The 14,175-nt window shown below is 48.6% G+C and overlaps 1 protein-coding gene across 1 annotated transcript in view; it reads right to left on the reverse strand.

Moving 5' to 3' along the window:
- TNFSF11 (TNF superfamily member 11) overlaps positions 1 to 14,175 on the reverse strand; it is a 361,635-nt gene that overhangs the window by 88,442 nt on the left and 259,018 nt on the right. The window contains exon 3 of the mRNA XM_069640032.1: positions 12,689 to 12,734. Coding sequence (XP_069496133.1) covers positions 12,689 to 12,734 — 46 coding nt within the window. The remainder of the gene's footprint in view (positions 1 to 12,688; positions 12,735 to 14,175) is intronic.

The following is a 14,175-nucleotide window of genomic DNA, read 5'->3' on the forward strand; positions in this document are numbered from 1 at the left end:
GACTTTGTCTCCCACTTGGTAGTTGGGGGCCTTTGCTCGGTGTTGATCAGCAAACTTCTTTTGGCGATTCTTAGCTTGAAGTCGGTGTTCAGCTGCCCTCTTAAAGGTTTGAGAAATGGTTGTGTGCAAGGTTTTGACTGCTGGCATTTCCAGGGTTGTAGGAACGTCCAACTCAGAAGTATGTGGGTGCCTGCCATACATGGTATAAACGGGTGTCTGCCCAGTGCTGGTGTGTAGGGAATTATTATAAGCATATTCAGCTATCCATAATAGGTCGAACCAGCTTGCTTCAGCTCGGTGTAACATGCAACGCAGATACTGCTCGAGCGTCTGATTTTTCCTCTCAGTTTGACCATCCGTTTGGGGATGGTGACTGGTGGATAGCCGGATGTCGATCTGGGCCATAGAGCAGCATTTTCTCCAGAAGTTAGATACGAATTGAGTACCTCGGTCTGAGACCAAAACTGAAGGAAACCCATGGAGCTGTAAAATGCCTTCAAGAAATACCTTTGCCAGAGTGGAAGCATTTGGGAGCCCCTTAAGAGGAATGAAATGTGTCATTTTTGAAAAGAGGTCCACAACCACAAGAATAGTGTTAAACCCTTGACTGGGTGGTAAGTCAGTAATAAAATGGAGGGACAATGTGTGACAGGGTGCTGGTGGGATTTTCAATGGTTGTAATAGCCCAGCCGGTTTCTGCTTGGATGACTTGTTTTGAGCACACACTTCACAAGATAGGATGAATTGGATAATGTCTTTACGCCACGTGGGCCACCAATCATTTCGTTTTACCTTGGCTAGGGTTTTAGCTATTCCGGGGTGGCCCTCCATCAAGGAATCATGATAACCGAACATGACTTGTTCTCGTAGTTCTTGGTTTGGTAAAAAATAAACGATTCCTAAAGTAGAGCAACTGATCTTTTATCATGTAATGTTATCCTTGTGCACTCCACGCTTGCAATTGCTCCGGACTCATCAGGTTTTGGATTTCTTCATGTAATTCTATCTGAGTTATGGTTGCTGTGATTCCTAGGAGCTTGTCACTCGGGATGATTGCTATTGGGTCAGGGGTCTGATACCCTTGCTCTTCCACCCCCATACGGGAAAGGGCATCAGCCTTCCCGTTTTTCACCCCTGGTCGAAATGTAATCACGTAGTCATATTCAGCAAAAAAAAGAGCCCAACGTAGTTGTCGTGATGATTGGGCCTTTGCCGTTTTTAGGTACTGGAGGTTCCGGTGGTCAGTTATTACGGTGATTGTGTGTCTGGCGCCCAAGAGGTAGTGCCGCCATGCCTTAAAGGCTGACTTAATGGCCAGGAGTTCTTTGTCTTTGATAGCGTAATTGAGTTCAGGGGGTGTGAATTTACGCGACCAGAGGGCAACAAGGTGTAACTGGCCCGTTTTGGGGTCCTTTTGTGAAAGGACGGCTCCCATAGGCATGCTTAAGACGTCCGTTTCCACCAGGTATGGGAGATCAGGGCGAGGGTGGCGTAAGATTGGGGCAGATGTGAATCTTGCTTTGAGTTCCTGGAAAGCCTCCTCGGCTTCTGTTGTCCACTGGAACCTTTTATTGCTTTTCCTTAGTAATGACGTGATGGGATGCACGATTTGCGAGTATCCTGGGATGAACCGGCGGTAGAAGTTTGCAAAACCCAGCATACTTTGAACCCCCTTGAATGAATTTGGGGATGGCCAGTTCAGGATAGCATCTACCTTGTGTACATCCTTTCGGATTCCATTTGGGCTGAGAATAAAGCCCAGGAATTCCACCTCGGAGACGTGGAATGAGCACTTTTCGAGCTTGGTGTAGAGCTGGTGTTCACAGAGTTTCTCCAATATGGATCGGACGTGTTTAAAGTGGTCCTGCTTTGATGCAGAATATACTAGGATATCGTCGGTGTACACTAGAGCACAGACATCAATCAATTCCCGCAGGACATCGTTCATGAAGTATTGAAATGCAGCAGGCGCATTGCAAAGGCCAAAGGGCATTACTTGATATTCATACAAGCCGTATTTGGTGCGAAAAGCGGTTTTCCATTCGTCCCCCTGTCTTACGCGAACAAGGTGATATGCCCCCCTCAGGTCTAGTTTTGTGTATATTTGGGCATCTTTGACTTGATCAAGCAATTCAGGGATCAGTGGCAGGGGATAGCGATTTTTTACGGTAATCTGGTTCAGTGCGCGATAGTCGATGCACGTTCTCAAGTCCCCCTCCTTTTTCGGTACAAAGAATAGCGGACTGGCTGCTGGAGACTTCGAGGGACGGATGAACCCGTTGGCCAGGTATTGGTCAAGATAGGCCTTCAGGCGCTGGTTTTCTGGTTCCGTGAGTGCGTAAATTCGCCCACAAGGAATTTGTGCACCGGGTATCAGGTCAATTTGGCAATCGTATGGTCTATGCGGTGGCAGGGTATTAGCCTGTTCTTTCTGAAAGACATCTTGAAAGTCCTGGTATTCACTTGGTATGGTGCTGATTGCCACAGTCGCAAGCGTGGAGGTTCTGGTGTCTATTGGTTGTTTCTCTTGGCAATAACATATGTGAGCGCAAGTCTCGGGAAAAGCCAATTCTTTTGCTCGCCAATCGATTCGAGGATTATGAGCTACCAACCATGGCATTCCCAAAATCAACCAGAACTGTGGTGCCTTAAGAGGTCGAAAATGATAGATTCTTGGTGTCCATCCTGGCACAGAAGGGTTAAAGCTGCAGTGCATTGGGATACTGGACCAGAAGCTATTTCCGTGCCATCGACTGTGGTAACAGTGTCGGTGGTTGATTTAGGGCATAATGGAAGCCCCACCTTTGCCGCAAGATCCTGGTCGATGTAATTCCCAATGGCTCCACTGTCTATGTACGCTCTTACTGCGTGCATCCGAGATGGTTGTTGGTGATTGATCAAGACCACAGATAGTGCAAAATGGGAGGTCTGTAGTTCACTTTCTTCGCTCGACAAGTGGACCCCTACACTTGCCGGGCTGGGGAGTTTTCCGATTCCTTGATGGTATCTTCCTTGTCCGTGGCCCCTACCGTCCTCCTCGATGGCTTCACAGGGCACTCTTTAAGGAAATGACCTGACCTTCCGCAGTACAGACATAACTGCTGCTGTCTCCTTTTATCCCTTTCCCCTTTAGTCAAGGGGGATCTGACCCCCCCCGATTTGCATTGGTTCTCCTGAACCTTCCGTTGTTCGGGCAATATTGTCTTTTGAATGCACATACATAGGGCGAGGGTCCGGTCTGGTTCGATCTGCTCTTCGGTCCTGCAACCTATGATCCAGTTGAACAATAAGGTCTATGAATTCTGAGCAGTCTTTCGGGGGGTTCACTACTTGTGCGAGAACATCCTTGAGCTCCCCCCTCAACCCCTGATGAAATAACGTGGTTCTCTTCTCCACAGGCCATTCTGCTTCAACTACGAGTCTATTGAACGTGGCTATGTATGTTAATAGGTCTTGATTCCCTTGGCGTAGGGACAGAAGTTCGTTGTCTAATGCCTGCCCATGAATACGACTGGGCGAACAGCTTTTCCATCTCCTGCTGCAAATCCCTGAAGTCATGCAGCAAAGTATCGTCTTGGGCCACAAAGGGTACAGACCAGTCCGCGGCGCTACCACTCAGGTAGGATAGCACAAAAGCAACCCGTGATTGGTCATTCGGAAAGGCCCCTGGCCTACAAAGGAAGTGCAGGTGGCATTGCTTCATGAACGTTGCAAACCTCTTGGGATCCCCCGTAAATTGTTCGGGCGGGGCCAAGGGAACTGCCCCAGGAAGGGTTATCTGAACAGGATTGGCTGATGGCGCTGGCATCGAGGGCACGCTTCCCGGCAATGGTGCATGCCCTGCTTGTGACTGGAGAAGTTGCCGGCTTAAATCATCAGTGCGTTCTTTGGCTACTATCAGCTCTCTCCTCAGGGTGTTGGTCTCCTGCCTGGCTGCATGTACTTCGGAACGTAGCTGCCCCAACATGTGGGCTAACTGGTCGGTTTCTGACGTTTCCATGACCCCCAGGTGGATTTTGATGTGAGGCTTTGCGTTCTGTATCGCTCACCTGGTATCCACGGGGACGTCACTCAGCCTGTTCTGACCTCGAACCCTTCCCTGGAGGCTATTCGACTGGAGACTGGGCCAAAAAACACAGGATTGGTAGAGCTTAACTCCGTATTGTCTCTGTGTGCTTGAACCCCTTCTTCCACGGGGTCCAACCCTTCCGTTTGATCCACAGCTCATCTTGTTTTCTTGGATAGTGTGCTCTCCGTCCTGCCTTCAGTGCAGGGGAGCGTTGATTGATGCAGACTCGTTGCTGCCTAGTTACTTCACTGGCAAGAGTCCGACAGGTTAGTATAATGAGCCTTTTGAACAGTTCTCTAACTTCGTTCCTTTCCTTCCTTAGATGATGGCCGGCGTCCGGGGATGGCGGCGTGCTGCTGAGATGAGTAGCACTGAATGTGAGTGAGAGCGCGATGCGCAATGCAGCCCTTACGTATTTGCATTGAACTGAGTTCTTTTTCTGTGTCTTTTAGGTGCCGCGACGTTTTTAGCGTGGATGCCGGTTATGAACAACAAATGCGGTGGGTAAGCACGGTATGCAGCGCCTCTAGATGTTTCCACGCTAACCTGGAGTGTCTCTTCCCTCTTGCAGATGGATAAGAAGTTCCGGAGACAGAGTTCCCCCACAGTGGCTGGGATTCAGGTAAGCATTTGAAGCTCGTACAGTATTTAAAAATAAGCGAAGATTTGCAGAATGCTTACTAATGCCTTTTTTCTGTTCTTTTCCCTTCTCCTTAGGAAGCGGCGTGCCGGGATGGGACTGACACCACCGAAGATGCCCGCAGATAAGAAGGAGCGATGACTGATGGGCAGAAGCACCGCAAGGTAAGGCTGTTCCTAACGGTGTTCTTGTTCTTGCAGGAGCTGAGCGCAGAAGAAAGATGCAGGCATACTGGAGACCGATCCGAACACGGCGAGTGTCACGCTGCAGGTGCAGAAAATGTAAAGCATGTTTCTCAGCCTGGGTGTGGCTTACATAGTCTCTGGGTATCCCAGGTGCATCTGGGCTGAACCACACCCAAAAGACTAGACCATACATGCAGTTCTGGGAATCAAAATATGTGGGGGCATCCATCTTGTCCCCATCAATGCACTACAAGTCCAATCCCCAATGTTATCCTATGGGAGTGAGTGAGTCTGGTGCCACAAGCTCCAAGTCTGACACCAAGTGGGTCTTTGGAGGGATGGAGAGGCCCTTGAGGGCTATGTTGGTTGCTTGTGGCCTGGCTCCAGCCTGACATCTTGGAGGGCTGGGGACATGAGGGACAGGAATCATGACAATAGGTTCAAATGGTTTATAGCATAACGTGGTGAGGACCATATTCAAATCCCATTTGGGATGAGGAGTGCGCACCGACGGGAAAAGATGCAGAAGACCTGCAAAATGCCTTTTAATGACCGGATTAGTCAAAGAAAAGGAACAGCTGTCAGTGGACATGTAAGCCGCAATGGCAGATAAGTAAGTACTGCAAGACAAGACATGAATGCCATAGGCTGCTTGGTGAGACACAAATGAAAGAACAGTGTCAACCGTAGCGTGTCTGGGGTCAAGCTGCTTAGCGAAGCACCAGTTGCATAAATTGAGCCATTTGCTCCTATATTGAGCCCTCGTAGAAGGTTTTCTGCTCGCTTGGATAATGCGCATATTGTCCTCGGACAGATTAAATTGCGCTAAAGATCTGAATTCAGGCACCATGCCGCCAAGCTGAACGATTGAGGGGAGGGTTGCCACATTTGGCGACCGCACTGGTGAAGCAGGTCGGGAATCTGCGGCAATCTGATCAGTGGAAGAATCGACAGATGCTGAAGTTCCGAAAACCAGAATCTGGCTGGCCACCAAGGAGCTATGAGGAGGAGAGTGCAATTCGATGCATTCCTGAGCTTGCAGAGTGACCGATGAATCAGAGGTAGTGGAGGAAAGGCATAAGCCTTCATGTTGCGCCATGGAATCTCTAAAGCGTCTCCCAGGGAGGACACCCCGAGACCATCTCTGGATGCATATAGAGGAAGTTTCCTGTTTGTAAAAGTCGCAAAGAGATCCACTTCTGGAGTGCCCCATTGGCAAAAAATGGTATAGAGAACATCTGTGTTCAAGTCCCACTCGTAACTGGCTGCTGAGTGGTGGCTGAGTGAATCTGCAGTTACATTGATATGACCCGGAATGTCTACAGCCAGGAGCCAAATCTTGTGCTGGATGGCCCATTCCCAAATCTGTGTGGCTAGGTCCACAAGAAGAGGGGACTTGGTGCCACCCTGCTTGTTGAAGTAAAACATCACCACAGAATTGTCTGTACGAATAAGGATTACCTTGTTCGGGATGGACGGTTGAAAGGCTTTGAGCGCCAGAAAAAGAGCAAGGAAAATTGATATGAAACTGCTTGTCCTGAAGTGTCCAAAGGTTGATTACTTGAAGCTGGCCCAGCGTTACACCCCACCCCAGAAGGGAGGAGTCTGTGGTAAGCATCACTTGTGGGCAGGGCTCCTGGAAGGAGTCCCCCACTGAAAGGTTGTCGGCCGAAGACCACCATTTTAGATCCGTTGTCATGCAGGACGGAACTGGGATTATCTTGGAATCCGGTCCCGAAGCCTGAGACCAAGAGCTCTGAAGAGCCAGCTGAGTATGACTCAACTTCAAATGTGCAAGAGGAAGGGCTAGCATGCAAGATGCCATGAGGCCCAGAAGTCTCTGGAACCACCAAGCCGTCATGTGCGAAGACTGGAGGAAGAGCTGACACGCGGCTGCTAAGTCTGCAATCTTGTCTGCCGTTAGGAACACCTTGGTACTGACCGTATTCCAACGGAAACCCAGGAAAATCAGGTCTTGAGAGACTGTCATGGAAGATTTCCACCAGTTTACCGACAGCCCCATGCAGAACAGGAGCTGGAGGAGAGACTGGAGATTGATCAATGCCGTCTGTGGGCAGGGACTGCGCAGGAGCCAATCGTCCAAATATGGGTATACATGAACTCCATGTAGTCTGAGGAAACCTGCGATGACTGACATCTTCGGAAAGACAGGCAGTGCCGAGCTGAGACCAAACGGGAGCACACGGAACTGGAAATGTTCCCCTTCCAAGGAGAACCACAGATATTTCCGATGCGGGCTCCATATCAGGATGTGCATCTATGCATCCTGAAGGTCCACCACACTGAGCCAGTCGCTTTTCCGAAGAGAGGACTTTATTTGGCAAGGTGTGATCATCTTGAATTTCTCTTGGGGAAAGAAAGGGTGAACTGGGAAAGATCAAGGATAGTGCGCAGGCCAGCCTGGTTGGGTTTGGGCACTGTGAACAGACGGGAGTAGAAGCACTCCCCTTGTTCCCCAAGGGGAATAGTTTCCACCGCTCTGAGGTCTAGAAGTTTGTGTACCTCAGCTCTGAGGGAGGGAGACCCGATCTGCTGGACGGGAGGATTGAAGTGTGGGATAGGGGGAGGGGCAAGCGGAAGCCCGCCCGAGCGATGGACAAAACCCACCAGTATTCGGTGATGGTCTGCCACACCTCCAGATGAGATGAGATTCGGCCTCCAACCGGAGTCTCGTGCGACCGACTAGATATATCATTTGGATGACTTGTTGGCAGAGAGACTACCTGTCTCTGGAGAGGAGGTTGATGGGCGAGAGAAAAACCGACCTCCTTGATGTTGTTGCTTTCGACAGAGCCCACCACTCAGAGGTTCAGTACGGTGTGCACAGCGATCCTGAAACCCCCTGAATTCAGAGAAGGACCGAGTCTGGGATCCTGACCGCTGTGTATAAGGGGCCTTAGCTGGAGCTTTTGCCAGGAACGATAAAGATTTGGCGGTTTGGGTACTTGCCTTCGTCTTTGTGAGACAATTCCTTGTCATCAAAAGGAAGGTCCAGTACTTTGTCTTGCACTTCCTTTGAAAACTTTGTTGCGTGGAGCCACGCTTGGCGGGAGATGTCAACCCCGACCATAAGGCCTTGAGCGGAGGTATCTACGTGGTGTGTTGCAGCTTCCAGTAGATACTGTGCCAACACTTTGGCGTCCGACAAGCCCGATTTGATATCGTCTAGCCTATCCACAGGAAAACATCCTGGAAATCCACCAACTCCTTCCACAGCCTCAGATTGGCGGCTGCCAGGATGAGCTCGGTGTCGGCTTGACGGAGTTGGAGCGCCGAATTGGCAAAGACTTTCTTGCCCAAGGCATCGAGAAGCTTATGCTGTTTAGAAAGGATTTGGGACACAGCCATGGAAGATGTAGAGGTCGGTTTTGACTGGAAGGTGGCTATTGCCACCACCGTTGAGGAAGAGAGCGGACAGGACAATAAGGCTATCTCCTCAGAGGCATGAAGATTGTATCGAGCGTCAATCCTCTTGTTGAGGTGTAGCCGAGTATGGGGTTTATCCCAGACCTTACGGGCCTCAGCCAAGACGTCCTTCTGGAGGAACAGGCCGGTACGCTCCTGAGGTGAGAGGGAGGCTGCAGAAAGCACCCCTTCCTGTAGAGTGGGGGCTTCAGGTACTGGAATATCAAGGAGGGTCATCATATCCAGCACCCGGTCATGGAATGCTCTAACAGAGTGGAACTGTTCATCGCCATCCTGATCCGCTTGAGGCTCATCCAACGAAGGGGAAGCAGAAGACTGGTCCACCATGCATACCGCCTCAGGTTTTAAAGTGGTGTCTCACTCTGCCGGTGTCTTCTCTATAGGAGACAGCAAGGGCAGAGGAGGGAGTGGTGGAGGGGGCCCACTAGGAAGCGGTGGAGGAAGTGGCACCACCGGAACCTGCGTAAGAACAGCCGGGCCGGAGGTGGGACAGGAGGTTCAGGGTACATTTCCCTGAAAAGACTTTTGAAATATGCCTTAATGGGAACAGAAAGCAGGAGCATCTGAAGCTTTCCAAAAAATTCATCCTCAGCCGAAGGATTTGGCTCTGGAACAGGCAGAGGCCGCTTATGAGGGACATACCCCCATGAACGCAAGGAGGATGGTTGCCAGGAGGGCCCACCATCAGCCGGATCCATATAGATGAGTGGAGCGGAAGCAGGCCAGTCAAATGAAGGGCAGAACAGGTTTTTGTTGTCCACATAACGTGGAAAAGGCTGCTCAGCCCCAAGTGACATGTTCCCAGCACCAAACATTGTGAACGTTGGTGTAAGGGAGGTATCCAAAATGGCCCCCGTGGACCCAGGAGGATGGGCCGCCATTTTGTTGGCACCTGAGGAGAACTGCGTCAAATGTGAGGATGAGGCAATTGCCTCCTCAGGGGAGACAGGGGACTTAAGTAAAACTTTAGCCTTGACACCGCAGAGCCGGTGCTGGAAGGTCTTGGATGTTTACTGGACATCTTAGAAACTACACCAAAATTAGCCTCCAGTGGAGGAATCTCAGCAGAGCCGGTACTAGAAGGCTTGTGGTCCGTAACTGCCCTCTTTGCCCCTCAACATAATCGGTACCACCACGACCCTGAGCGTGGGATGGATGAGGAACGAACCTCACTAACAAGACCTTCAAAGAGGATCTCTCGATTTGGTCAGTGCTGATCTTAGCATCAAGAAGAGGAACCTCGGGTTGTAACCCAGGACGAATAGCTCCATCAAGTGCGGCCTTGAGTCGTGACTCGGTGTGGAAAGCTCCAGAAATTGAGACCTCAGGGTGAACCCCAATAACCAGAGCCACAGAAGAACTGGGCTGAACTTTAGCACCCGAACGGTGAACCTCAGAACAGTCTTGGGTTTCGCAGGTCCGCTACACTACAGGAACCCTCAGAGAACACTCCGGTGCACCTATTAGGCCCTTTTGGCACCTCAGTGGAACCCCTGGTGACAGAGCTACTCGAACCCCTCCCGGTCCTGGAAGACCCCGGGAAGGAGTCCCCTGGCCGGGGTGCCCTAAAAAGTAAGGAACTTACCAGGCGTTTCTTTTTTTCGTCGATGAAAAGCTGTAAATGGGGTGGAGGAACGTGCTGAAACACTTCCTCCCGCCGAAGAAGACGACGGTGGAGTGCCCGGATGGAAAGGGAGTTGCAATAGAAGCACAAATCCCAGCGATGTTCCGGGCTTAGACACTCCAACCAGAGAGAATGGGGATCCGTTCTCGCGAAGCGATGCTCGCATGAAGAACAGGACACGAATCCCAGATGCTCCGGCATAGACGGAGGGCTAGATGACCATGGAACCGGAGCAGGAAGGAAGGCCAAAGGGAATACAAATAAAAATTACCAATGATGCAAGTGCGTCCAGCACCCACCGCGCAGAGAAAAGGACTGAAGGGCGATGAGCGGGCTGTAGCTCAGGAGAGCGGAGTTACGGGCACATGCGGTACCCCACATAAAAAAAAAAGAAGGACAACAATTTAAATGTTTGATGCTTTTTTACAAAAGTCCTTTGGTCCCGTCCCGAAGGACGGAATATCCCCACAAGTATGGAGGAAAGGAGATGGGACGTAGGAGTAAGAGTATTCCAAAGGCGTGGGGTCGAGAAAGGGAAGCATCCCCTTTCTAGAAGAGGCAGTTTGGCTTTCGGTGATTCCAGCAGAGCAGTGTTTTTAGACCTAAGGCTGCATCTGTCTGGTAGCCATTTCAGTTGAGTTGTCAAATAGGCCAGACTTTTTCCATTGAGACAGGAGTGCACAATGCACAGGGTACGAAACATAACCCTATTGGCTATAGAAAGCCAGTGTAGCAATCTCCTTGCCGCCGATACATGGTCAGTTTTTCGCAGACCTGCTACTACCCTGACTGGATTGTTCTGAACAACTTGCAGGTGATTGATCTCCCCCTTACCCACACCCAGTAGAATCCTTGCACAGTAGTACAGACGACTGTCTATAATAGCTCTAGCCAGGATAGCAGAGCTGGACATTTCAAGAAAAGGTCCGAGTTGAGCCAGGAGCTTGATATAGTAAGAGGAGTTGGACAGTAGGTGGCTGATGTGAGCCCTCAATGAAAGTTCTTGATCGAAGGTGACTCGCAAAGTCTTCACTTTCTTGAGAGTGGGCAGCAGACAATTTGCGATTTGAATGGAGGAGTATGCTTGGTCTAAATGACCCAGCTTGCAGGAAGTCAAGTGCCTAAGATTATAAGCTCTGTTTTGCAATTGTTCAAGGCAAAACCATTGTACAACCTCTTTCCCTCTCCTCTCTGTATTGATACCATTCTGGTACCTTAATTTGTTTTGGTTATTTTCCTTCTGTCTCTCCATTCTCTATTTCCTTTGACTTTACCCACCAGTACCTTTCCCCCTTCTCTCTCTCTTCATCCTCTCCACACCGTTTTCTTTTCAACTTTGGTGTAGTGAGAGGACAGGGTCCATTAGTGCCTGCTTCCACTTCATACACTGTAGTAATATGAGTCAGGTGCTGACTAAATCAAAGAGGAAATAAACACAGTTTCGATGAGCTTTGAGCCTCTACATGTCTTCAGACAGTTGCCTCTCTCCTATTTGTAAAGCCTGAGCTTGCACCGGTTAATTGTGAAAGGTTGATGCTGCTGCTATTAAGGTGAGCAGTTCTTAATGGGTCTTCCTTAATGATTCATCAAGCTGTGGCAATCAAGTCCTGTGGGGGCCAGGCTTTGAGGGTGATGCAGACAGCAGGTTTAAGACCACTGGTCTAGAAGATCTTTACATGGGGACATGAAAGCTTACTTCATACCCGCTTAGGTTGTTCGCCACAAAATGTTTTGCTTTGAATATCTATGTAATGAGAGGACAATTATTCACTACTGTTAAACAAAATTAATGATAATGTAGTTAAAACAAATAGGACATCTACTGTATACCCTGTTATATGCCGGGTGCAACATTTGCACTCACCAGTAGCCATTGGCCAGTGATATATCACATGCATTCCTTTCTTAATTTATGTTGCAGCTTGTTTTGGTAAAATCAGTTGTGTTGTGCATTGACTTTTATAATCAAGCTAAACCATAGTAAAGACACTTCAATATTATCAGGTGCTGAGGTGTATTTAAACCTTGACGTCACAGCTTCACACACACTAAAGCTGTCCAGCCCAGAAGCCAGCAAGGGGAAATCAGGTTTAGAGTATCCATTAACAGAACAGTGCAGGATCTCTTAAGTGAACGAATGTTTGAGAAGATCTGCGCCGTTGAGTTAAATGCAGGGCAATGTAGCAAAAATAACTGGTTCATTCCCCATGGAAATAAATATATCCTGCATGAATGGTAACTTGGAACTGCTCAGCTTATTAGTTACACTGGTGAGATAAGGTATTCTCTGAAAACCTAAAATGTGCTGAATTAACTTTACCATTCAATTGGATTAAGTTGGATGAACTATGAACTAAAAGGAGCTGGGTAATACGTTTGCTATGGAATAGGGCTATAGAGTGTAGATGTTTTGCTAGAAAAGCAATGAGAGGTCCACACTGATTGCACAATGGAACACATGAAACGAGATTAGTGAAATGTAATTAAATCACAAAAGAAGTATCAAGTGGAATCAGATTATTTCAAAAGTGCTCTGCCAAGGTGTGCCCTGCTAGAAGTCAAACCAGCTGAATGACTTTCATCTTCTTACCGCACAACCTCACTGTGACCTTTAAATGGGGTGTCTATTCAGAATCAATCTCTAAACAGGATATATGGTAATGGAAAGGTGCAATGTTAAATTATTTCCAATGCACACGCATACTTCTTTAAATACTTCTTACCCTTGTCAAATCTTAACGGCGTTTCCTTCAGTATACGCTGTACTTCCTAAGAGAAGAAATAACAAAACATTTAGATATTAAATATTCTCTGCTTTAGGTAATAAAATAAGTGATCAATTAAGATTGAAATTAAACTCCTAAACAGGAAAACAATTATTTCAAGAAAGTTTTATAAAATGTGCCAACAATAACTTTATTTTAAAAAGTTGTGAGTCAATGCTTCCTAACTTTCTGCTGCTGAAAATAAGTTTTATAGGGTTAAAAAGTCTATTCTCCTTAATATTTCCAGGTAATATTTATATCACAGGTAAGAACTGTGGATTCCTGCAATAAATAGTGATATCAAAGAAATAACAATAGGAACATCTATCTTTTCCTTAACAATTTAGTGATACTGAAATATGCTTATTTAGGAAGTCAATGCAGTAATTCTAAAAACACAGGGACACTAGAGCCTCACTCTGGCATTCTCCTATGCTTTTTGCGTGAAACTTGATACTTGCTGTACCAGAGCTAGCCACAGGGATGGACTGGGAACTAAAAGAGGCCCTAGAAATAATTACTGGGGACCAAAAGAGGCCCTAAAAATAATTTTCAAAGTGGCCCCATATGACACATTTTCAGCAAGCCGAATGCTTTTCTTTTGATAACATTTGGAAATACCACACAAAAGAGGCCCAGGGTGCAGAGGCCCACCAGGAAATCTCTAGAGTTCCCTACAGGCCAGACCAACCCTCGTTAGCCACATGCTGTGTGCTTTCTTAAAATGGGAGTCCAGTCACTCATGAAAAAGACTGTCTGGGACTGTCTGGGAGGCTGTAGCTCGTAAATCTCTGTGCTGGGAAGCTCAGAGCGATACTTGGAAAAGCTGCTGCTGCCACTTTAAAGAAAAGTAAACTCTATTTCAGCTGACAACAGGCCCGGAGCACCTGCGCGGATCCCATGTCAAGTCCAGCCACTCAAGTGTGACTGGGGTCTCGGCTTGGAGACTGAGTCTCACCCAAATTGAGGGATGAATAAAGCATGCAGAGTCAGCTGCAGGAGGACTCATGACCAGAAAGCTGACCGAACATGGCATCTTGGATATACCTAACTCAGGAAGCGACAGCAGAGATCGAGCGTATAGCATGCGCAGCTGGCAACAACAATCGACCCAACAGACGACACGGCCAGGAAGAGACCTATCAAGTAAGTTGGGGGCCGGGAGCCATGCTGACACAGGGGTGGGGGAGCACCTATCCCAGCCATGACTCAAGCAAACTTGAATACTTGGTTTCCCCTCCTTCCCTGTGTGCTATCTCCGCCAGCCCTACTGTCCCTGTCTTCGCCTGCCACTTCCACATCCATGGCCAGGCCCCGGTTAGACTCACCTTTGGAGACTAGGGGGAAGCTGATTGACTCTGGTGCTTCATGTGTACACAAGGGGACCAGGACCCCACCCTCGCAGACTCCCCTGGATCCCGTTGCGGACCGGGAGCTGAGTGAGG

The sequence above is a fragment of the Ambystoma mexicanum genome, chromosome 7q (assembly GCF_040938575.1).
Source record: "Ambystoma mexicanum isolate Mex_15411 chromosome 7q, UKY_AmexF1_1, whole genome shotgun sequence".
NCBI classification, from domain to species: domain Eukaryota; kingdom Metazoa; phylum Chordata; class Amphibia; order Caudata; family Ambystomatidae; genus Ambystoma; species Ambystoma mexicanum.